At 31.7% G+C, this 25,291-nt stretch overlaps 2 protein-coding genes across 3 annotated transcripts in view; one reads left to right on the top strand and one right to left on the bottom strand.

Moving 5' to 3' along the window:
* Positions 1-4,846: 4,846 nt before the first annotated feature.
* Positions 4,847-11,251, top strand: LOC139511506 (uncharacterized). Its single transcript, XM_071298298.1, has 2 exons — positions 4,847-5,142; positions 9,712-11,251. Exons 1-2 carry the CDS (start codon positions 4,891-4,893, stop codon positions 9,820-9,822), a joined length of 363 nt encoding a protein of 120 aa, XP_071154399.1. The 5' UTR covers positions 4,847-4,890; the 3' UTR covers positions 9,823-11,251.
* A 2,109-nt stretch (positions 11,252-13,360) lies between these two features.
* The window catches only part of LOC139511530 (heparan sulfate 2-O-sulfotransferase 1-like), a 52,984-nt gene continuing 41,053 nt past the window's right edge, over positions 13,361-25,291 (bottom strand). For both annotated transcript variants that reach the window (XM_071298348.1, XM_071298347.1), the window contains 3 exons: positions 21,094-21,191; positions 19,708-19,865; positions 13,361-18,579 (listed from right to left, as the gene is read on the bottom strand). In XM_071298348.1, coding sequence (XP_071154449.1) covers positions 18,359-18,579; positions 19,708-19,865; positions 21,094-21,191 — 477 coding nt within the window. In that variant the 3' untranslated portion in view covers positions 13,361-18,358. The remainder of the gene's footprint in view (positions 18,580-19,707; positions 19,866-21,093; positions 21,192-25,291) is intronic.

The following is a 25,291-nucleotide window of genomic DNA, read 5'->3' as shown; positions in this document are numbered from 1 at the left end:
GGTCTTGGTGTCTTCCGATGAACTTTTTTAGAAAAAGGATGTGGCATTCTTTGGCATACCCCTGTTTCATCAACTATCTGCTCATACACTTGTGACACTTTACAAAGTCTGAGTAGCATCTGCAAGCTCTTAATTACGGAATAAGTTGGGAAATGTATGCAGGTAAAGTTGGTATATTGCTACTAAGGTATTGATAATTTCAAAATAAAAATCGTCTCGACTGTTATAGATTTTTGTACTGAGATAACTGCGAGTACTCTTATATCTATACTTTTATGTATTTTATAAATACCCTGTTACGGGAGATGGTTTTACTATTGTAATATTATGCTGTTTTTGTTAGACGTTTTTTTTTTTTAATTGGTCTGGGTATAATTCAGTATTTTTTTCAGAATTGGAATTCTACTAATAGGTGCAAATAATCGTCTAGTTTCAACTATTTTTCGCTTTTCTTCACATTATATACTCTCTTCATTATTCGGAACATAATCCTTCATTCTGACCAGGGGTGGTGTTCTCGAAGCTATCTTAGGTAGCAATACACAGTTAGGAAAAAACTTAAAATTGACACTCATAGTTTTTAAACACCCTCTTTCCCCTCCTGTCTAACAAAGAAGGCTTTATGTGTGTGTTATGCATGTATATACTTATAGAAAGAGAATCTTCCATAGATTTGATTTCTGGTGGTCATAAGGGTGAAATATAATCCCTTTTGGGTGTAACCATGGCAACAATCTGCATTTCTTAGATACAAAATATAGCAATAAAGGGGGGTGAACATGTCACAAAAGTCTCCAAAATTTGGTCTAAAGGAAAATTTCAATCAATTGCAGTGATACCTTTCCGGAATCCATAGGTTTATATCTATCAAGTGGTCAAAAAAAATCATATGCCTATCTGCTCGTTTTTCCATAAAATTGAATTGAAAAGATCGAGCGCAAAATCTTTGTTGATAAACACTACAATAATTTATGGACCTAAGGACGGTACGGATAGGAAAATACGGACTGTCAGTCATATAAATGGCCTATAAAACATGTTAAAAACAATCTAAATGTTCATATAAACCCACTAAGAAGGCTATATTATTCTTCAATTATCTAAAAATCAATTTTATTGTACAAAAACTTTTATATTTAAAAAAGGGGCCATAATGCGAAACTAAACTTCTAACTGTGTATTGCTACCTTAGGACTAGGACCTAAGTCCATCTTATGACAGGTATTTATCCTAAGTCGTGTTCTCGAAGCTCTCTTAATTTACAATATATCTCAGTTTTCGTCCTAACTTTATTTAGGACACCTAATTAGGTGTATTACTTATGATCATCCTATCTTCATCATAACATAATAAAGTTTGGATTTCGCTTTTTGTTCACTTTTTTACCTGAAGATTAACATGAAATGAAACGCACCATCGGTTTTGACTCGTATATAAAGAAATAATGCATGATTTTAAACTTTGAACTTCGTTTTTACGATTACACTACCAATTCAATTCTCATTTCAAAACAAGTTGTTTTCCAGTTTAAATTACAATCCTTTTTGGTATAATTTAAGTATTACATTTAAAATCATGGATTTAATTCTTTAATTGTAATTATAAAATTCCTAAACAATTTTTAACCGGATTTTTGTGACAAAAATGTCGGTTATTGATTTGGGGATGTACGGCGGGCGGCCGGGCGGGCGGTCGGGCAGTCGGGCGGGCGGGCGGGCGGCAATCAAATGTTGTCCGTGCATTTACTCATGAACCGTTCGACCAAAGCTTTTAAAATTTTAATATGTTGTTACTGACAACTAAATGAAGGTCAAGTTCAATAATGGCGATTTTGACTTTTACCGTTCAGGAGTTATGGTTCTTGAAAGATTGAAAAATAAAGTTTCCAGTCATGTCCCTGCATTTACGCATGAACTGTTCTACCAAAGCTTCCCAAATTTTAATATGTTGTTACTGATGACAAAATAAAGGTCAAGTTCAATAATGACGATTTTGACTTTTACCGTTCAGGAGTTATGGTTCTTGAAAGATTGAAAAATGGAGTTTCCAGTCGTGTCCGTGCATTTACGCATGAACTGTTCTACCAAAGCTTCCCAAATTTTAATATGTTGTTACTGATGACAAAATGGAGGTCAAGTTCAATAATGACGATTTTGACTTTTACCGTTCAGGAGTTATGGTTCTTGAAAGATTGAAAAATGGAGTTTCCAGTCGTGTCCGTGCATTTACACATGAACTGTTCTACCAAAGCTTCCCAAATTTCATTATGTTGTTACTGATGACAAAATAGAGGTCAAGTTTATTAAAGACGATTTTGACTTTTACCGTTTAGGAGTTATGGTTCTTGAAAGATTGAAAAATGGTGTTTCCAGTCGTGTCCGTGCATTTTCTCATGAACCATTCAACCAAAGCTTTTGAAATTTTTATATGTTGTTACTGATGGCAAAATAGAGGTCAAGTTCTATAATGACGATTTTGACTTTTACCGTTCAGGAGTTATGGTTCTTGAAAAATTGTAAAATGGTGTTTCCATTCACGTTGTTGCATTTACTCATGAACCATTCAATCTAAGCTTTTCAAATTTTAATATGTTGATACTGATGACAAAATGGAGGTCAAATTTGATATTGACGATTTTCACTTTCACCATTCATCAGTAATGGTTCTTGTGATATTGCCAGGACACAAATAAATATTAATAAATCCGGTTTGCTGTCGTTGTGACAGCCTCTTGTATTAATTGGTTTAGTCATTATTAAATGTTTTATCAAAAAATAAATTTGAGGATTTAAAATTTCGACTTAGGATATGTTTATGACGTCCTAACATAAGATACGTCTGAGATAGCTTCGAGACACAACTTAAAGAGTGTCCTAAATTGATCATAAGTCTATCCTAAAATTGGTCTTATCTATGACTTAGGACGAATCTTAGGATACTTTCGAGAACACCACCCTGAGTATTTTACATTTCCTTGTTGGTTTAATTCCCCTCTCTTTCGATTTTGCCAATTTTTGGATATCCACTATCGTCACCGTTTAAACTTTTTAGCATTTCTTTAATTATTGCTTTTTGAGGGAAGTACCTAGCTTTACTGGCATTTTGCTCTCCGAAACGATCATAAGCGGTCATCACATGACCAGAATCTATGCCGGTTTCGATTTTTGAAATTATCGATTTTCCCCCACCTCAGTATCAATATACCAACTTCTCTTGCATTTGGAATATACATTTTCCAACTCATTCGGTATTTAAGAACTTGCAGTTGCTACTCATAATTTACAAATAAAGTCATCATAGATACCAGGACCAAATTTAGTATATACACCAGACGCGCGTTTCGTTTACAAAAGACTCATTAGTGACGCTCAATTCCCAAAAAGATAAAAAGGCCAAATAAAGTACGAAGTTGAAGAGAATTGAGAACCAAAATTCCTAAAAGTTTTGCCAAATACGGGTCGGCTCGTACAAAACAAATACAGCAAATACAAAACGTCCCCAGTATCTGAGCAGTAAGTTGATGAACCAGGATCATGTCACAAAAATGCTCTTCCTTTTTTCTAGAAAAATTCATCGGAAAAACCATGGAAGTATTATATTGACAGGGTCAATATAATACTTCCATGGAAAAACCAAGACCTTGTTGATAAATAATACGCATCAACTTCACAAATAGTACATGACGGTCTTTACTAAAGTTTCTAGGTCCTCATATGGTTTGTCATCCTAATTACGTGTTATACTATTTTGTTTGTTTAATATTAATCTTTAGTGTTTAATCCATACGCGTGGCTCGGTACTTATGCATCCCGTCAATGGGTTGTACTGCCAGTTTGCTTTTCTTGCTTGACATATGTATCTGATTGTAAAGTTTCCTTTCATTTGAAAATTTAACCTCGTTTATGTTACTACAAACTTCTTCGATTGGTTTCTCATGATTTGTCCCTATGTTCTTCTCTTCTTTTTGGGACCTCTTTATTATCAGTGGGTTTTGTTATATTTTCCTGCTTTCGATTGATGGAGGTCAGATTGGGTTAAGACTACACTTTGTAGGAAATCTCAGAAAAAGACATCAAAACTTTGTTTCTTTTCGTAGCATGGTTTTCTTTGTATTGGTTTAAATGTACGGGTTATGTTCTTCTCTTATATTTTATAATGGTATGATAAAAAAAAACTGTTTTTGTATAAACACAAAATGTATATAAATTAGACCGTTCGTTTTCCTGTTTGGATAGTTTTTCACTTGTCTATTCTTTTTTTGGGACCTTTATAGCTTACTGTTAACGTTGAGCCAAAGCTCCGAATTGAAGACCGTTTTAAAAATTATTTGACCTCTACTGGTTTACTTTTACAAATTGTGACTTGGATGGAGAATTTGTCACATTGGTACTCATATTACATCTTCTTATATCTATCTTAGTAAAGGTAGAGAAGTCGAATGGTTTAAACCAAATACTACGGAATAACCCGCGGTGTACACTTGACAAATATCTTGAAATTGAAAATGGTCAATCAAATGATCTAAAAGGACACAAAACGGCTATGTTTCTTTCATGTTTAGCTTTAATCTACATATGATAATGAAGTCTTGTATAAATTTATTTAGGTTTTCAAGCAATGGGGTGTTTTTTTGTTGTTTTTTTTTTTTTTTTTGCTGTACATCTTTTTAACGTCAACACGCCGAAATAGGTCAAAGCAAAACAATGTCAAAAGGTGATTCGGAGTAGTTCTTGGGTCATTCGGAGTCAAAATTCAGCTAAATACCAAAAGTGTAAAATACTTTTATTGTTACACTATATTCAGTACATTTTCGTCCTTGTTGGTAAATAGTAACGTAAAGGTACTTGGGTAAACTTTATTTGAAGCGTTTGTGTGACCAAGATCGTATCTATGACATTTGAGACGCTACATTGCAATATGGCGGGAGCAGGTGCTAAAACTTTTGTGGACAAAAAGCTAGCCCAAAGAAAAGTTTTATTGTTCTCTAAGTCAACTGACCCTGATTGCAATGTTGCAAAAAACATTTTTACAGAATTCAACTTAGGACATGATATTTATGAGGTGGTTGAAATAGAAAAGAGGCAAGATTGCACACAGATTGAGAACTATTTCCAAGTTTTATGTTTGTCTGATACTCGAGAGGTATGTGTTATGGGATTATATGTCAGACTAACAAACAGCACCAACTTTTTGATTTAAGTTAACTAGCTGACATCATATAGAAATGAACTACTCTAGCACGGACTGAAACTCTTACAAATTAAATGACATCCCAAAATTCCTTAGGCTAAAGGTCAAGTTTTAGACTCGACCTTTTGAAGACAAATTTGGTAAAATTTTGTAAACTTGAACAATTTAGATCTTTATACTATAATATGAGGCATGCATTACCTGTGAAAGGGGACGAAGTATGTATGAAATTTTTTTTGTAACTTCAAAATCTGTTAAAAAAGAAACAGAAATACCGTAACGTTTCCGATTTTGGTTCTGTTGTTAGGGATTTTACTTGTGACGTTATTTAAGTTATGTCGTCATGTTCAATGTAAACAAAGAAACAGGATCATCAGGTAACGTTTATTCATACCAAAGACAAAGAATTAAAAAGGAAATTAGTACTGTGTTCCTCTAGTTCCTATATTTAACTAGACTACTCAAAGTCTCGTGACAAGGAGACCGGAAGCAATAAGTAGATTACTGCGTTCTGGGCAAATGCAGGAATTAAAAAAAGTGACCCAAAAAAAATTAACCGCCTTAATCCACACCTGACAAGAATCTACAATCACCGCAATTAACAAGAAATATGTTAGCTTCTATTCATTGAGACTACCCCAATATATATCCAATAAAACGGGACTGAAGACAATAAGGATAGAGGCAGACAACGATTTTGAGTTCATTAATTTAGTACAACAATTACATGTACAATGAAAATTTCGGGTTTCCAGAAGAAAAAATTTTTTATTGATTTTTCTGCTGTAATAGGGGACTTTGTCCCCTTATTAAAAGAGGGGCGAACGATACGCAGAGAGACAGTCAAACTCACAGATTGAAAATAAAATGACAACTGTCATTGGAGTTCAATGCTAAAAATGAAAAAGACAAACAGTCAATAATAATATAACAAATATACAAAAATATGGAATACAAAAAAATTGACAATCTATGTTTAATTGTATTCATAAATAGGGCAACGTCGGCAGTTTTCGACCACTTAACGGTAAATTCGATTGTGACGTCAGAGAAAAAACAATGGTCATCTTCACGTTCCAAGTGAACATCTTTACATATTGGACATTATTTTCGTCGAAGAAACAATACTTAATTTTTGATAATTGCATTAGTAATGACTATTTTGACGTTGTTAAATATTCGGGTATGTTCGACCATGTTCGGGTATTTTGACCACGGTCGGACATTTTCGACCATGGTCGGACATTTTCGACCACTTTCTAATTTCCTTCTGTCATATCACTGAAAACATTATATTATGGTTCGACCCCAGAATCAATTGTTCATGAAGTGTTTAATTGATAATTATTTTGCCATCGTAAGTGGAGATAAACGGCCATTTAACTTCTCAAAGTGATACCGTTTCGGTAATCACACGAACGTTACAAGTTTTGATCAGCAACTGATATTATTCAGGCATGCAGGCTTTAAGAAAAATCAATGTTGTGTTTCTGAAAATTTCGAATTACCTGTTTTAAGCGGATTTCACAAGAAAAAATGAACCTCTACAACTGCTTGCACGGGATTTGCAAATTTAAATTAATTGTCGTGACCTGTATTGATAAGATCACATTGTCAGATGAATAAAATAAGTGTTTCTTTGTGTGAATAATTATAGTGGTGCACGTGATATTGTTCATTCAGTGTGCCCTTTTACGGTCCATATAATTGTCTATACAAAAAGAGGGACGAAAGATTCCAAAGGGACAATCAAACTCATAAATCTAAAACAAACTGACAACGCCATGGCTAAAAATAAAAAAGACAAACAGAAAAACAATAGTACACACGACACAACATAGAAAACTAAAGAATAAACAACACGAACCCCACCAAAAACTAGGGGTGATCTCAGGTGCTCCGGAAGGGTAAGCAGATCCTGCTCCACATGTGGCACCCGTCGTGTTGCTTAAGTGATTACAAATCCGGTAAATAGTCTAATTCGGTAGGTCATATTCATGAAAGGGAAGGGGATTGTAGTTACGACGTAAGGAACATATCCGATATCATTTGTGAAACGGTTATTCCATAACGGTCAACCAACTCATGATGGCGTCCGTAAAATTTACGAAGGGATGATTTCAACTTCACCATTTGGAACTCTTGGTTTAATAGCTTCCTTGTGAGCAGCAAACCTCTATCAAGAAAATCATGATAGGAAATGCAAGCACGGGAATATCGTATCAATTGGGAGATATATACCCCGTATGCAGGTGCTGCTGGAATGTTGCTACTTAGAAATGGAAAGTTCACAATTGGAAAGCTGAAATCATCTCTTTTGTCGTAAAGTTTTGTTTTCAACCGACCCTCATTGTCAATTTCTAGATGTAAGTCAAGATATGAAGCCGACTTAACTGTATCTGTAGTATCCTTTATCTCTAGTTCGATTGGATAGATGCGTTCCACATAGTCACCAAATTTTGAATTGTTTAGTGAAAGAACATCATCTATATAGCGGAAAGTAGAGTTAAAGGATATTGCTAACTTCTTATCTTTCTTCATCTAACAAGGTGCCGGATTTCGTTACGTCATTTATATTGTGACGTCACTGTAGCCTTGAAAAACGTAAACAAAGCGTCCATAGTAACACAAAATATACACAAGACTGGTCGAAAATAGGCGAAATACATGTGAAAGGGATATAAGTTGATTATCGGCAAAATATTTTTTAAAATGCGTCTGATTTATTCATTCGTGTGTTCATTTTTATTCCCAGGAATTTAGCGAACAGTGTCATCAGGTTTTCATGCTTGAACAGTAGGTGTTTTTTACTGAAATCATTTGTTGAAAGACAGATATTTTTTAACACATGACGTAATACTTGTTTTTAGCATGGCAAGATTTTCCACGACAACCGTTACAAATTATGTTACTTACTACTTCTTTCAGTGAATTGCAGCTAACCTAACCTTCCATGACAAATATTTAGTTCTGCAGATCTGCACGCGGAAAGGATGCGGAAACAACGCCTCGCGTGCATGAAATCGCTCCCGAAATGTTCGGTGGTCGAAAAACTGCCTCTGGTCGAAAATACCCGACAGTACTCTACATAAATTTGGAAAAAAAATTATCAGGCATGTGCTGGAAAGTAAACATCAGTACAGTTGTATGTTGATGGTTTTCTGAAACTGAAGAAGAACGGACAAATATTAGTACAAAAGACACAACATAGAAAATTAAACTAAGCAATAATGACCCCACCAAAAACTGGGGGTGATCTCAGGTACTTTGGAAGGGTAAGCATATCCTGCTCCACATGTGGCACCCGTCATGATGATCATGTTATTACAAACCCTGTAAATAGTCTAATTCGGTAGGTCACATTCATGAAAGGGAAGTGGATTGTAGTTACCATATAAGAAACATATCGGATATCATCTGTGAAACGGTTATTCCATAACGGCCAACCAACTCCTGATGGCGTCCATAAAATTTATGAAGAGATGATTTCATCTTCACCATCTGACCTAACCTAAATAATTCAGTCGTTATGTTGTTGTTTTTATGACAATGGCTGAATTAACGCATGGAGGAAAATCAAAGACATTGTCAAAAATGTTCAACTCGCTGAAAATCGAAAAAAATAATATATTTACATGTACACTGTATCTCTTTTATTTTCTGAAATATTGCTTATTGACATTTTTCACCAATCAGGCAATGGGGACATTTGTAAAGAGCTAGCTATATAGAGAGCACATAAAGTTGGTGATAAATGTTCTTAAATTTGCCTTTAATAAATCATCAAATCTCCAATTTTAAATTCATAATTTTTAATTTTAATGGTAGCAAAAATCATATTTGTTGAAACTGTTCAAACGAAAAAAAACTACAGTCTATATAATATATGAAAAATACAATAAATGAAAAACAGAAAAGCAGACCCAACCAATGACAACCACTGAAGTACAAGCTTCTGACTTTAAACAGACACAAACAGAATGTGACATTTTGTAATTACAGTTTGTGTTCACCACTCTTGTAGGGACATATTAAACAGGGAGAGGAAACACCTGCTGTGGCTCCCCAGATTGCAGGAATCTATATATAAATTATTACATTGCTTTTCGTGTGATAATGTATGCAATCTATGATTTTATTGTTCCAATGAGCTTTCTGACAAATTTATTTAAATTTTGGAAAACCACATGGAAAAAAGGTAAAGAAATTAATAATAAAAAAAAATATTCAGTCCCATAATTTCAAAGTCATCTCAACCAAATGTATCCTACATGTATATCTAGCAATTTATAAAATCATATTTATATCATATTACCAGTGTATAATATAAAAGCGCAGGGAATTTTAACTTGGCACTAGAAATTAAGACGTGGCACACCATCACGGCTAAAAAGATTGTGATCCCTGTGTCAAATAAAGGACAGTTTGTATTTATGTAAAGTAAAAAAATGTACTGTTTTATCACATTGGTTGATGTCCAATGTAATTTCAAGTATATTAATGAAAAATTGTCTTTTTCAGGTTCCACAGCTATTTATAGATGGTAAATACATTGGAGGATGGCGAGAGATTCCACGACTCCATAAGTCAGGAAAACTGGCAGAAATGGTATACAACTGGAAAAAGAAATGAAAGCACTAATTCTTGTTCTAGTAGCAAAATTATATGACAAAATATGTATAAAAACCCATTGTACTCAATTTATAAAGCAATTTACTATTTATTTTTATATAAGCAAGGTGATATTGTGTTTTTAGATGTGTATCATTGTTAAGACTTACGGTATATAACTGAAAGTGATATTTGTATGCCACTAATGCATTTAAAATTTCTGTGGTGAAGATTTTTTACCAATATTTTATATAGAAATGTGTCTATTTGGTAGCGCTTTTTAACAGACCATGCAATGGCTGTATAGGGCTATAGCCAGTCAGGTCGTTAAAAACATCCATAGTCGTGCTTTTTATTTACAGTGTCAAATGTTTTACTATACAATTTATTGTATTAATTACTGCACATTATTTTATAAGTTCATGATATTATTGCTCATAAAAATATTACTCTTCTTTAAAATATTTAATTCAAAGCGGTATTTTACAGTAGTTTGTTGATCAGCCAAATTTGTTTTAACTACCATTATAGTGCCAAAATGAAAAGTATTAAGATGAAATAGTTATACTATTCTCATGATAAAAACAATTGTGACTAATTTAATGATCCTGGAAACAGCATTAAAAAGGCACTTACAGCCATACATTTTATTTTGTAAAAGTAATGATAGTAATTACTGAAGAGTCATTCCTAAGACAGGACTGTTATATACATGTATAATTGACATATGAACCATTGCGAGTTTGCTCTGCTAAAAGCTATCAGGAATCAATTAAAAATCACTAAAGGATAGATGCTATTGTAGGCTGTATACATGTGTTTTAATTTATTCCTATTAAAAATATTTTTGTTTCACAAAATAAATTATATTTGCAGTTATCACTAGTATATGTACATGTAGTGGTGTACAATGTACATGTAGATATTTAAATGATAACTGTTTTATGGCCAAAATACTTGAATTGTTCTATCTTGCAATTTGTCATCTTTTTTTTTGGAAATCATATTTTTTGCTTAATTGTTTTACACTTTGAAGAAATTTCAGTGTGCATTAGATGGGAGATATTTGAAGACTGGTAAGCCTATTTTAATATACACTTCTTTAAACTGTTTGTACCAGTGTAAAATAAACAAAATGATGTATCCTTCCAAATAATAATGGTTCACAGAAATTGTTTTGTTTTGTCTTTCATACCTTGAGCATTTAGTTTGTATTATTATTTATACTTAATGTTTGTTAGTTACACATATTTGCAATATTTTCAAATATTCAGAGTTCTGTTTTTTTATGAATGAGCAATATTATGTGTAATACAAGTAAATGGACACTTTAGTACATTTATCTTCACTTTTTGAATTTATATATACATGTTTGCTTTTATCATATTTGAAAATATTTTTGTAGTAGACTATTTTTCTTGTTTATTAAGAAAATAAATTTTATTTCACACTTTTTATTTATTTTTACAACTGCTGTCATATTTTTAAAGGGATATACTTGTCTCATTCAGTGAGGTCTTTTTGCAAATTATACAAAAAATGGACTTGTTGATAAAAAAAATTCTGGAAGTATTTTCAACTAAAACATTACCACTATCATCTTGGAAGATGCATAAAATATTTTATGGTCCTGATTTAGATATGAAAATAAGAAGATGGGGTAGGATTGCCAGTGAGACAACTCTCCATAAGAGACCAAATGACACTGAAATTTACAACTATAGGTCACTGTACCACTTTCAACAATGATCAAAGCCCATAACACATAGTACAGAAAACTAAATAATGAATGAAAAGCAATGTTACACAGCAACAAATGACAACCACTGAATTACTAGGCTCCTAACTTGGGACAGGTGCATACAGAATGTAGCTGGGGTTAACCTGTTTGGAGGCACCAACCCTCCCCTTACCTGGGACTGGTGTAACAGTGCAATGTTACAACAACTTATAAAAGTAAGTTGAAAAAGGCTTTACTCATCAGATGGATACAAGTAGAATATCTTGAATTTATCTTTACAAAGATGTTTTACATGACGTCTAAGTTTTTGTTCACATGAATATAGATGCCTTAGATTAGAATTTAATTTTAAAAGTTGCTATCAACATTTTACCTTTAGAATAACCGTCAGGTACACTTCAACTAAATTTATTGCACTGTGCACAGAAGTATTTCACATTCTCCAGTTGTAGCTGACAATTGATTTTAATTATTTGGTTGTTTTAATTTTTTTTATTCAGTTTCAAATTCACAACCTATAGTCATCCTCTTGCTTATAATCAGAAAGAAATTAACATTACAAAAAATCCCAACTATTTTTAAGTAGTCACTGAACCATGAAAATGAGGTCAAGGACAATGAACATATGGTAGATGGAAACTTTATAACATGAGGCATCTATATACAAAGTATGAAGCATCCAGGTCTTTCACCTAAAATATAAAGCTTTAGAGAACTAAGTCAACACCAATGCTGCCTGATCACTATCCCTATGTCCAGCTTTCTGCAACTTCTGCTAGACAATAAATTCATCATAAAGAAAACAAATCCTACTGGTGTTATTCTCTTTTCCCAAACTGCAGCATTTTTTAAGTCTTTTAATCTTTATTTAAAGCTACAATACTAATATCACAGCTACCTTAGTTGCTTCCCGAAGAAACGAGCACATTTTGAGGCTCCTTTTCGATATTTTCTGTCATCTTTTATTTCCTTGTTCAAGTAAGTGGTTGTTCTGTTAGCTGGTGTAGATATTTTATAGTGTGTTTTACTTAAATAAGTACTTTTAGGGTCTATATAGACAGAGGGGGAATCTGTGCATATAAACTGGTTAAACCCTACCAAATGTTTGCCTGGACCATGGTTTTGTCTTCATTTGTACTCTTATTTAGGAGTCTGGTCATGTGATGCCTGTTGTACAGTACAATATTTTTTGGTAATTCCAGTTTTCCTCTTAATTTCAATCTTAATTAAAATTAAATCGAGTGCAGATATTTAATTTTGATAAGGTTGTCTTAATTTACGTGTATTATGTGATTTTCTAACAAACAACTTGGCCTATTTCTGAACACGAGACCAAATTTTAAGATTTAAGTTGACTTATAAAATCCTGTCTTCCAGTACTTTATATCATGAAATCTACTCTGATGTACAGCAACTTAATATCCCAGTATAGGACATTATGGTTTATATCAGCAACTTTAGTATTTTAAGTTTGTTTTCAGTTATTTCTAGCATTGTTTAATATGACATCTTTTAGGGTTGTTTTTTGTTTGTTAGTGTACTGTATAAGTTGTGCTTTTCATTGAATTTATGTTTGTTTGTCTACTGAACCAGGGAGAGGGATAAAAACCCAAAATACAAGTTAAATCTATCAATTGTTTGTGCCCATTATCAAGATAGGAACCTTGTCTGTGATTAAACTCCTTTCACATCTTGAAGAAATTTTTGGTCATTTAGGAATTTTGTTGAAGGCTGTTTGTTAAACTATAATTTTTCATTTAAGTTGAACCACTACTGACTTTTTTATGCATATGACTTTGATTTAAAAAAAGAAACCAACAGTTTTTATCAAGTTTATTGCACACTTCATTCATAACAATACAACTAACTTTTACATCTTGTTCTTGTTCCCCAAAAATGACATAAATTAAATCACAACCTATGTATACATACTAGTGCATACAACAACCATCACACACATTCTAGACGTCAGGATCAACTGACTTCAATTATCCATTATATATTTCCTTATTTTCATTTTCTTTATGCATACTTCCATTCATCATTTAAAACAAGAGTTATCATCTTCGCTAGCTAAGGATCTAGTCCCTCCTCTATGGTGAGGCAAAAATACCATTTAGTCCCCTCCCCTCTGGTGAGCCAAAGATACAAACCAGTCCATTCCTTTCAGGTGACACAATGATAACAATCTAGTCACATTCTGTCTAGCTAGGCAAGAGTTAAGATCCATTCCCCTCCTCTCTGGTGAGGCAAAGAGAAGACTTGATCGTAATTCTAAATTAGCGAAGATGAAGAGTTATATACAGTTATCATTTAAATTATACACACATATTTATCGATAGATTTTTTAAAAATGTAAGAAGTTTATATCCAACATAGAAAACATTGTTAAGTGTATTTAAACTGATGTATTTTGTAGGACAGTGAGGGCAATGCAATGTTAATGAAAAATAGTTGAACTTTCCAATATGAAAACTGCAATTTCAGAAATTCTTCATTGTCATAAAAATTACAGCAGCGATAGATTTTGAAAAATTAAAACTGACAGTTTAATTTGTTTTTGGCATTTTGTTGAAATTGCATTAATTAATCTTAAATTTTGTTCCGTGTTTAACAACTACTAAACTAAATGCACTACTTTTTTATCTTTAATTTACAGTTAAAAAGAGATGTGAGGTATAACACTAGGTGTATAGAAAATGTTCACATTCACATAATTTTTTGCATTTAACTTTTCATATGTTTATAAAATCATGCATTATTTAATGCACTTATCTAAATCTATAGACAGTTAACATTTAATATATAAGAATACTTCATACTTTTGAAGCCAGCTAAAAAAAGACCTGATTTTGACTTAGATTGAACTAAAGGTTGTTTTTGTTTTAATTTAAAAATACATTACAAGTGTAAAGTATATTATGTAAATATCTACAAACTAAGGTCATGTATGTTACAATTCAGTATGATATACATAATAACATGTATCTAACCAGTATGTTCACATGCTGACAATAATCATTAGTAGACATTTAAATATTTTACAAATAAAAAGTAATACCTGTTACCAAAGAAGATACACTGTACAATAAAATAACTATACAATTTTCTATTTTTTACATATGGCACGTAAAAAAGGCAAGTCTTATTTTGGCTAAAAAACATACACCAGTTCTACACTACTTGAAATAGAAAATCAGAGAAAATAAATTTAATGATACTAAATGGTGTAATTTATGTGGCCATTACAGCTGAGTGATTTTTAAAGTAAAATCTAGAGACCACTTTCTCATTCATGAATTTTCCTATACATATCTAATGTCACAATAATGCTTATGTTATTATATCAGAGTAAGAGTTGATTAAAAAGGAACCAGCAATTGGACCAAAAAAAGGTTAGACTACTTCCATGTGTTGAATACATTTTAATAGAGGTTTCAATACAAGTATCATAAGGGGTCATCCATAATTGTCTGTTATTGTCAACCATTTTCCAAAGTGTGTAAAACGTACACTTGGGGGAAGGGGGTTAAAAAATCAACATTTTTACCGTACGCTTTTTTTTTTATTTCCGGAATTTATATCGTTTCCGTAGAAAAAGTCGATTTATAAAACCGAGAATTGGCTTGGGTGTGTTTCTCTTCTTATTTCTTCTTTATTATTTTCACTTGATATTTATTTCGATATTATATTTACACAAAATCGATAGAAACACTAAATTCTTTGAATGTTTTGATTTTGACAAGCCGCCATTTTGTGAAAAGATTTTAAACTGGTCCTTCGATTAATTTCCTTGTAATGCATTCCAAAATAGTAAACCAGTAAACCAGAAGTAAACTTATTTTTCTTAGTATAACCCTCCTTTAATTAGGAGCACCTCAATATGAAGTTTAACCTTAACTTAAAAAGTATCCAATATATGTACACGTTACAGTATATATACATAAACAATAAAAGTGCCATGAATGGCATATTTACAGGGATCGACCGGACCTTTTAAATAGAAATACAGGCGGGAAATTTAAAAACTCAAAATGTTTTAAAACATTACACTTTTATTGATTGCTGTCTTGAGCTCTGATTCTATCAACAACTGTCAGTCCATACTTTACCAATGCAATATAACCATGTATTTCCCTTTCTTTGATTCTTAATAGCATAATTTATGTGCCCATTTGTCAATCTTTTGCATGCTCTAGGTGCCCTTTTTTTATTGGAGTTACCATTCCCACTGTGTGATAGGGGAAACACTTATCTTTGTATTCTTTATTCTGACAAAACACAAGCATCACAGATAGATGTCATCAAATAAAACAGTCAGATATGTTTTAGTTTTTTTCAATGCAAATTTCTATATTAAACTAAAATATAAGAGACAGGATTTTTATTAAGAATGACTGATTCTTCTCTTGAAATCTGAAAATGGTTGATGAACACTTTTTGAGGGAGGGTGGGGGGTCTGAAAAAGTGTATGTTTTGTACACTTTGGAAAATGGTTGACAATTATGGATGATCCCTAACATATACTTTATTTGCATTTCAACCATTTTTGAATTAGAGTTATCTTTCTTTTACCAGAAAAAAAGCATCATGATAACACAAGCTTTTGAAATTAAGTGCAAAGGTAAATAAAAGAACTTGATAGACATCATGGTTTCATGATTCTAGCAAAAAAATGTAATTATAAGTATTGAATGTTTCTTTTTGTAAATTTATAGGGTTGTAAAAGCGTTGACTGAAGTACATTTTGTATGAAGCGCTAAAGCTCGTGTTATTATGAATGTTATATTTTATTTTGAAATTAATGTTAATTTCAATATGACACGAGATTGCTGTTAGCCAATCAAAATAAAGTATTATAATGAAACATCTATGGTAAACCAATCTACTTTTTTATATTGCTTATATTCTATTCATAATTTCTCTAACATTCAGTTCAACTGCAGATTTAAAATAATTTCACTTAATCAATGAAGAAAATAAATAAATCTACACTTAACAAAATCACTATCTACATGTAATAATAAGGTGGTGCAATGCCTCAACAAAATAATGCTAAATAACTATGAATTATATAATATATGTTTGATTGATTTTTCACCAAAAAAAAATAAAACATGAATTTTTACACTGATGTACAATGCTGTTCAAAATGAAATGATACAACAAAAAAAACTTTTATCCAATTCCTTTCTAAGTGAGGCAGATAATATAAACTGACAATTTTATATAATTAAAATATCTCAAAAGCAAAACTGAGCACATTTTCACGTAGTTGAATGATTTTGAAAATATAATACAATGATAATAAGAGGAAACGAAAGTTGAGAAAACGCACATAGAACAAGCTAATTTGAAACCTGATAATAACCTTTGTATGGCATTTTTAGACCATTTGTAAATACAATATACAGGACATCTTAAACTATTTACCTATATAAAAAGATTCAATGACATCAATATATTAAATAAAATCTACAACAATTTCATATGAGCCTCTCTTCAGGGAAACACACCAAACAATCTACCGTTATCATTTGTCAATTTCCAGATGACAGCATCAAACACCATTGTCTTAGCTTTTTTGAAAAATATATATAATAAAAGACAAGCTAATATATTGTAGTGCCATTTTGAAGGAACATCACAGTCATTTTAAACAAATATGTTTATGCAGCGTGCTTTGGTAAAACTTTTGTCAGACTTTGGTAAACCATGAGATTTGATCATGTTTGAAGGCTATTGACTCAATGTTATAGGTACATTGTAGAGTGTGGTGAAAGTAAGGCCATGGAAAGATGTTTATCTGTTAAGAGTTCAGTATCCTAGTCGGTCAAAAATAGTTGGGCATATCTCCCCTCTGCAATTCTATTCAAGGCCAAAAAAGTTGACTATCTTCTGGAAAATTCATTTTACAATCAGAAGATACGATAAATAAAAGAAAAGACATATTATCTATTTATAAATTAATCATTTAAATATGTTTTCTGTACACATAATCAGCCGGTATTCAGACCAAAAACAGCCCTGTGCAAACCCTTCATCTTAAACCTGTTCCTCTCTGTAAAATAAAATTTTTTAATTTCTTTCTTTTTATATAACATAACCCTAAACATTTTTTTGGTTGAATTTTTGGCCTATAACTGAGATAAGTGAACTGAACGTAAGAACCTGAGATTATTTATCAGCAAGAATATGTCTAGTAATTAAAACTGATAAGCTAATTTAGATAATCTCCCTTTCATTGCAGGAAGTATGTAAATCAAACCTGAAACACTGTTAGGTAATTCAATTATTATGAAAATTTAGCTCTCATAGCCAGCATGGAAGCTTAGAACTAATAACTTCATGTTAATACAATCAGGTACTTGCCAATAAATAAATTGCACTGATAAAATTTAACAAACATGTTTTTCATTATTTTAATATATAGCCCAACAATCTTATTTTTCAAAATTAATGGACTTTATGGGCATTTAGTTCTATCAAAAGTCATTTTAATCTTTTAATTTGTAACACTTTTTAATGCAAGAGTTCTCTCCACTTGTGATTTTTTTTTTTTAAATAATTGCAGAGGGCACACTAATCTAAATATTTTTCTTTTCAATAGTTTCTTCTAAACAAAAAATCTGTTTCCAGGTTAAATGATTGAAAAAATATAAAATATAAAGTAAATTTGAACAACTGAATATGTTTGCAAAAAGGGATAAAAATATAGGAATATTCTTGATTTACTATAATTTTAAAAAAGTTTACATGTTTTCAATTGTAAGATATGTTCTTGTAAACAATCATATATTCAAATTATATACATTCTCATCTTGGCCGTATTTTCTCATAATGAAAAAGATTTCCTTTCTCCACATAAGCACCGTCAACTATTTCAAATATTTGGTTCTTTGTAAATTCAAAATGCTCCTGTACAAACTCATAAAAAGCTTGTTCCATTTTCCACACTTGTGTACTTTGAAGCCTTTTTACTGTCTCTGGCTTTGGTGGAATTTTATGAGAAGTTTTTCTTAGATGAGACTTTCGTCCTGCAAAAGAAAAAACAGCTTAATACACCAATAATCTATTTCATAAAAATAACTCTGGCTTACTGTTTCAATCTTAGAATCATATACTTTAGAAGTATAATCCACTTTAACAAAACTAATTGTAAACCTCAATTTAATAGTTCACAACCTTTTGGAAATTTTGAAAGGATTAAAAAGTCGAGTCAGAAATACACATAAATAATGGAAGAATGTGTCTATGGACACAAATGACCCCGCTAGAGCTTGCCAATTTTTCAAGTTAAGGAAGCTTGCTTGTCATGTTTTGGAATTTTGGTCAGATTTTCGGAATCCTCTGGTTTTATCCATTTGAATGCCTTAACAAAATTTGCCCGGTGACCCCCATTTTTCTTTTTATAATTCTTTATGTATAATGATAAGCTGTCTGTTAAAGTCTTATAAAATTTTAATAACTTTTTAATAGTTTTTGAAGACTTAAACTTGTCAATGATAAAGCTATGAAAAGTCAAGAGAGAACATTTTCCCGCCAAAATTTCAATGGCTAATATCTCGAAAACAAGCACAGTAACCTATATAATTTTTTTGCTCTTTTGATTCCTTTATTAATCCCCTATCAATATATGCTAGTGTTTTGAAAAGTTATTTCTTTGAAACTGAGAAGCCAGCTCCCATAAAAAGGGCCATAACTCTAGAAGAGTAAATGACTCACTGATTAATAACTGTTTGCTTGATGTGGTTCTTAAACATTGTGTATCAGTTTCATAAAATTTGGATGAGGCAAACTCGCTTGAAGTGCAGAAACCAAATGGGACATAAAAAAGGATGGACAGTCAAGGGTAAAACTTATTGCACCATTCCCTAAGGCATAAAAAACAATGTGGACAACCAATTGAAAAATGACTAAAAGACCTCAATGTTTTTAGACAACATTGTAATATCAGCCCCAAGGAAAACATTGATTTGCATATTTTTTTTTTAATCAAAAGTATTGCTTATATTTTACCTTAAAATGATTCCTGATACCGCAGAAAAACTTTATACCAATTTTGACAACTAAATGATACACTTTACAAAACTATAGTATAAAGTCAATGCCTAGAACTGTGATTATTTTTTTAAATATTTAAGCTTAGAAATCTGATTGCTCACCTTCGTTAAATAATGCTACAGCTCCCCTAAAGAAACGAGGTAATGTGGCTTCAATGACAGCAATAAAATCCCCTAACTGTTCTGTAACACCTACGACTAGATAATTTTGGAGTATATTGTATTTTGCTCTCTCTAGAGCCCAGCTACTACCAGGATTCCTGAGAAAAAAAAATGTAATACATGTTATTTGAATGTTCAAGGACCAACAAAATAATAGATCTTTTGTTTGGATCTTTTTATAAATATCTTACAACAAATGAAGACATGATATCACTAATAATGTTATTTTCCATATAATTTCTTTTTCAAAGGGCCATAATGCCTGTAAAATAGTTAGCCTGGACTCTCTATAAATATTCAACAAGAAACGCTAATTCATTAATTGTGTAACATAAATTACATTTCAATGAGAAATACATTGTAGCAGTAAGTGCTGATTTTTTAACTCACCCCAGAAATTGTTGATATAAACTTTTGATTTAAATTTTATAAACATCTGGGAAGAATTGTATCCATGAGAACACTTACAAGACTGATGAACACACATTATTTCTATGACAAAAATAAGTTAGAGAAAGGGTGAGACCTAGGTTTCACACAAGCATTCTCATCTCGTTTTTCGCTTTTAAATACATCTGGCGTTTTGTTTTCACTTAATAGATTGCTGTTTGGTGTGAGCCAATGCTTTTTGTTGAAGACCATACTTTTACCTATAATGTTTTTTTCATTTACAAATTGGATGGAGAGTTGTCTCATCAGCACTCATACCACATCTTCTTATATCTAGCTATCATAGTAAATGAAGACAACACTATAGATGAGATAGGTATGGTAATGTATACATGATTTTTATAGTTCGTTCTTATGTTGTACTGTTATACCACTGTCCCAGGTTAGGGGGAGGGTTGGGATCCCGCTAACATGTTTAACCCCGCCACATTATTTATGTATGTGCCTGTCCCAAGTCAGGAGCCTGTAATTCAGTGGTTGTCGTTTGTTTATGTTTTACATATTTTTTTTTCGTTCATTTTTTTACATAAATAAGGCCGTTAGTTTTTTCGTTTGAATTGTTTTACATTGTCTTATAGGGTCCTATTAAAGCTGACTATGCGGTATGGGCTTTGCTCATTGTTGAAGGCTGTACAGTGACCTATAATTGTTAATGTCTGTGTCATTTTGGTCTTTTGTGGATAGTTGTCTCACTGGCAATCATACCACATCTTCTTTTTTATATGTACTTTTTCAGATGTCTTTACTCTTTAATAAGTGACAGAACTTGGAAGGCAGTTTTCAGGAATCAGGATGACCTAATATTATCAAATTTTTTAATCAATAAAAACATCACCAAAACTGTATGAATAACCAGTAATTACAACTGTTACCTACCAACATTCAGCATCCTGACCACAGAAGAATGGTATTTGTAACCATAAATGTACAGGATCACAGTCATTACCTCCCTTGGCTACACATTCATCAAAGGTCTGAAAAGAGAAAAAAACAAAAAAATATAATACAATAAATAATTAATTAGAATATATAACCATACTCTTAACAGAGCCTTGGTGGCTGAATATACTAGTAGTCTAGTAGGCTGGTCAACTACCTCAATGGTCTTATTACAGAGTTTTAGGTTCAATTGTTCAGCATATATATATGTCCAGTATAAACCACATTTCACACCAACATGGCTTTGTACAAACAACAGCAAATTCAAATTCTACATTTTTTTTTAATCAGATATAGAAAATTACAATGGAAGCCAACAGCCTTTAAAATCCTTTATAACTAAGATACAATTTCATGTGCAATTCTTTCTGAGGACATTAATGCACCGCATGTATGAAATAATTTCTTAATTCTGGAAACCTTTTACTCTTAATGCTTTAATGTATTTTTCTTTGTCCTAATTGGAACTTTAAATGTGCATCAGCAGGTCTGAATGTGTTTAATATCCTTATTTCTTGTAAGGTTTTAATCAGATTTAACAAATTAAAAATTGGTAACTCACAGCTATGCTACTACTTTGTAAAGAAAACACATTTTTCAAGGACATCAGAACCAAATGTTTTTTGAACATATGGATTGGAATCCCATTTTACACTGAGCAACAACAGATTGTTGCAAGGCAAATTGAAAGAACAACTATTTTTATCATTTTATGGCCATCTGAAATCCTAGTGATGATGGTAAAGACAAGAGGCTATCAACAAATACAACATAGCGTATATAACCAAACAATGCAAAAGACTGTCAATCAATACTAATAAACAAATAAACAAAACAATGAAAATTTTCTGTGTTTTGCAGTTTCATCATTCATCATAGCACCAGACAATCGTATTTTTGACATTTATCCTACAAATATATCTAATTGATAACTAACTTCAAAGCTATGGAAAAGTAAACTACTAATTACTGTAATTACAGTTAGTAAGTGTTTTTACATATTACAAAATGTTACTGACTGATCTCTTAATCAACATGACATACCTAGTAAGCCTGGTACTTGGGTACATTACCAGTAAGTCTAGTACATTACAATTATAGACCTTTCTCAGATGCCTTTTGATACATTACATTTTAATGAGATAGGGAAATTTTCTAATTGCCACATTGGCTAACCAGGTGCTCCGCAGGGCGCAGCTTTATACAACCGCAGAGGTCGAACCCTGAACAGTTGGGGCAAGTATGGACAAAACATTCAAGCGTGATACAGCTCTGAATTTGGATTGTGATCAAATTTTTGACATTACATGTTTTTTTTTTACACAAAACAAATGTCAAGATTTTACAAATCAATTAAAGATTTCTTCTTCAAACTTTTTAAATCTAAAATTAAATAGTTGACACAGAATGAATGTGGTCTAATGAACTTAAAATATTTTTTTTGCCTTTGAGCAATTCACTATGCTGTTGAATATTAATCCTCTCAAAAAAATGTTTGAAGAAATTTTCTTTTTATTTATGAAATCTGAAATGAGAAAAATTTAAACCCCCCCCTTTTTTTCACATCCCCGTTTCCCTTTTTCCAAAACTGATATCAATTCAAATTTCTAATGGAGTTTGCAACAATAACTACTCTTTTAAATACATCATAAAATATTAAAATGTAAAATAAAGTGCTTGTTATCACTGAATGGTAAAGATTGGTTGGTAGTAAAAGTGAATATACATTGTTTATTGTATAAAACAATAAAAAAAACTTCATCAGCAACATTTTATATTGGCAAATTTCCAATGAAGTTATTTACATAAAGTTATTGGCAAATAAAAATAGAAAATGACATCATAGTCATGTCTGGCAAATGTCCAACATACATTATCTAAAAACATTTTAGATAAGATAAGGAAAAAAAGCTTCATCAGCAACATTTTATATTGGCAAATTTCCAATGAAGTTATTTACATAAAGTTATTGGCAAATAAAAATAGAAAATGACATCACAGTCATGTCTGGCAAATTTCCAACATATATTATCAACTTCTATTCTATACAAAGAAAGATAACTCCAATTGAAAATTAATTGCTATTGCACAATATTGTGCAATTAGATATTTCTTGCTATTGTGCAATACTGTGCAATTGAAAATTTCTTGCTATTGCACAATACTTGATATGGAATCCTGATTTGGACCAACTTGAAAACTGGGCCCATAATCAAAAATCAAAGTACATATTTAGATAAAGCATATCAAATAAGCCCAAGAATTTAATTTTTGTTAAAATCAAATTTAGTTTAATTTTGGACCCTTTGGACCTTAATGTAGACCATTTGAAAACTGGACCAAAAATTAAGAATCTACATACACAGTTAGATTTGGCATATCAAAGAACCCATTTATTCAATTTTTGATGAACAAAGTTTAATTTTGGACCCCCATTTGGACCAACTTGAAAACTAGGCCAATAATTAAAAATCTAAGTACATTTCTAAATTCAGCATATCAAACAACCCCCAGGATTCAATTTTTGTTAAAATCAAACTAAGTTTAATTTTGGACCCTTTGGACCTTAATGTAGACCAATTTGAAAACGGGACCAAAAATTAAGAATCTTCATACACAGTTAGATTCGGCATACCAAAGAACCCCAATTATTCAATTTTTGATGAAATCAAACAAAGTTTAATTTGGACCCTTTGGGCCCTTTATTCCTAAACTGTTGGGACCAAAACTCCCAAAATCAATACCAACCTTCCTTTTATGGTCATAAACCTTGTGTTTAAATTTCATAGATTTCTATTTACTTAAACTAAAGTTATTGTGCGAAAACCAAGAATAATGCTTATTTGGGCCCTTTTTTTGCCCCTAATTCCTAAACTGTTGGAACCAAAACTCCCAAAATCAATCCCAACCTTTCTTTTGTGGTCATCAACCTTGTGTCAAAATTTCATAGATTTCTATTAACTTAAACTAAAGTTATAGTGCGAAAACCAAGAAAATGCTTATTTGGGCCCTTTTTGGCCCCTTATTCCTAAAATGTTGGGACCAAAACTCCCAAAATCAATCCCAACCTTCCTTTTGTGGTCATAAACCTTATGTTAAAATTTCATAGATTTCTATTCACTTTTACTAAAGTTAGAGTGCGAAAACTAAAAGTATTCGGACGACGACGACGACGACGACGCCAACGTGATAGCAATATACGACGAAAATTTTTTCAAATTTTGCGGTCGTATAAAAACAAAAGGTCCAATTTTGCAGATTATTTGAAGTTACATCGTAGTGCAGTCTGAACATATTTTTTGGCAATAATTTAAATAAATCATTCCTAATCATGATTGTGCTCATTCGTTGGAAAATGGGGTTTTACATACTGGTTGACGAAATGGGCTTGGTGCCCTTAAACATTTATTATTCCAACTGTAAAAACTAACAATCTTTTTGGACAGGGTTGTATATAAGAAGTAAAACAGAATCATTCAAACCTAATTTGACTCAATAATTTGGACACTTATCTCTCTTTAAACCAGATGCTCCGCAGGGCGTAGCTTTATACGACCGCAGAGGTTGAACCCTGAACGGTTGGGGCAAGTATGGACACAACATTCAAGCTGGATTCAGCTCTAAATTTGGATTGTGATTAAATAGTTGACACAGCATAGGTTTCTGACACAGAATGAATGTGTTCTAATGAACTTAAAATTTTTGTTTTCTCTTAGAGCAATTCACTATGCTGTTGAATATTAATCCTCTCAAAAAAATGTTTGAAGAAATTTTCTTTTTTATTTAAGAAATTTCAAATGAGAAAAATTGAACCCAATTTTTTTAATCACATCCCCCTTTCCCTTATTCAAAAACTAATCTCAATTAAAATTTCTAATGGAGTTTGCAACAATAACTACTCATTTAAATACATCATAAAATATTAAGATGTAAAAAAACTGCTTGTTATCACTGAATGGTAAAGATTATTTTAATTTATCAGTTGGTAGTAAAAAGTGAATATACATTGTATATTGTATATAACAAAGATTTAAGTTGATTCTGGACAAAGAAAGATAACTCCAATTAAAAAAAATCTTGCTATTGCACAATATTTTGCAATTAGATATTTCTTGCTTACTATTCTGGACAAAGA

Source organism: Mytilus edulis, chromosome 2 (assembly GCF_963676685.1).
Source record: "Mytilus edulis chromosome 2, xbMytEdul2.2, whole genome shotgun sequence".
Taxonomy (NCBI): Eukaryota; Metazoa; Mollusca; class Bivalvia; order Mytilida; family Mytilidae; genus Mytilus; species Mytilus edulis.
This window is presented reverse-complemented; position numbering and strand designations above follow the sequence as displayed.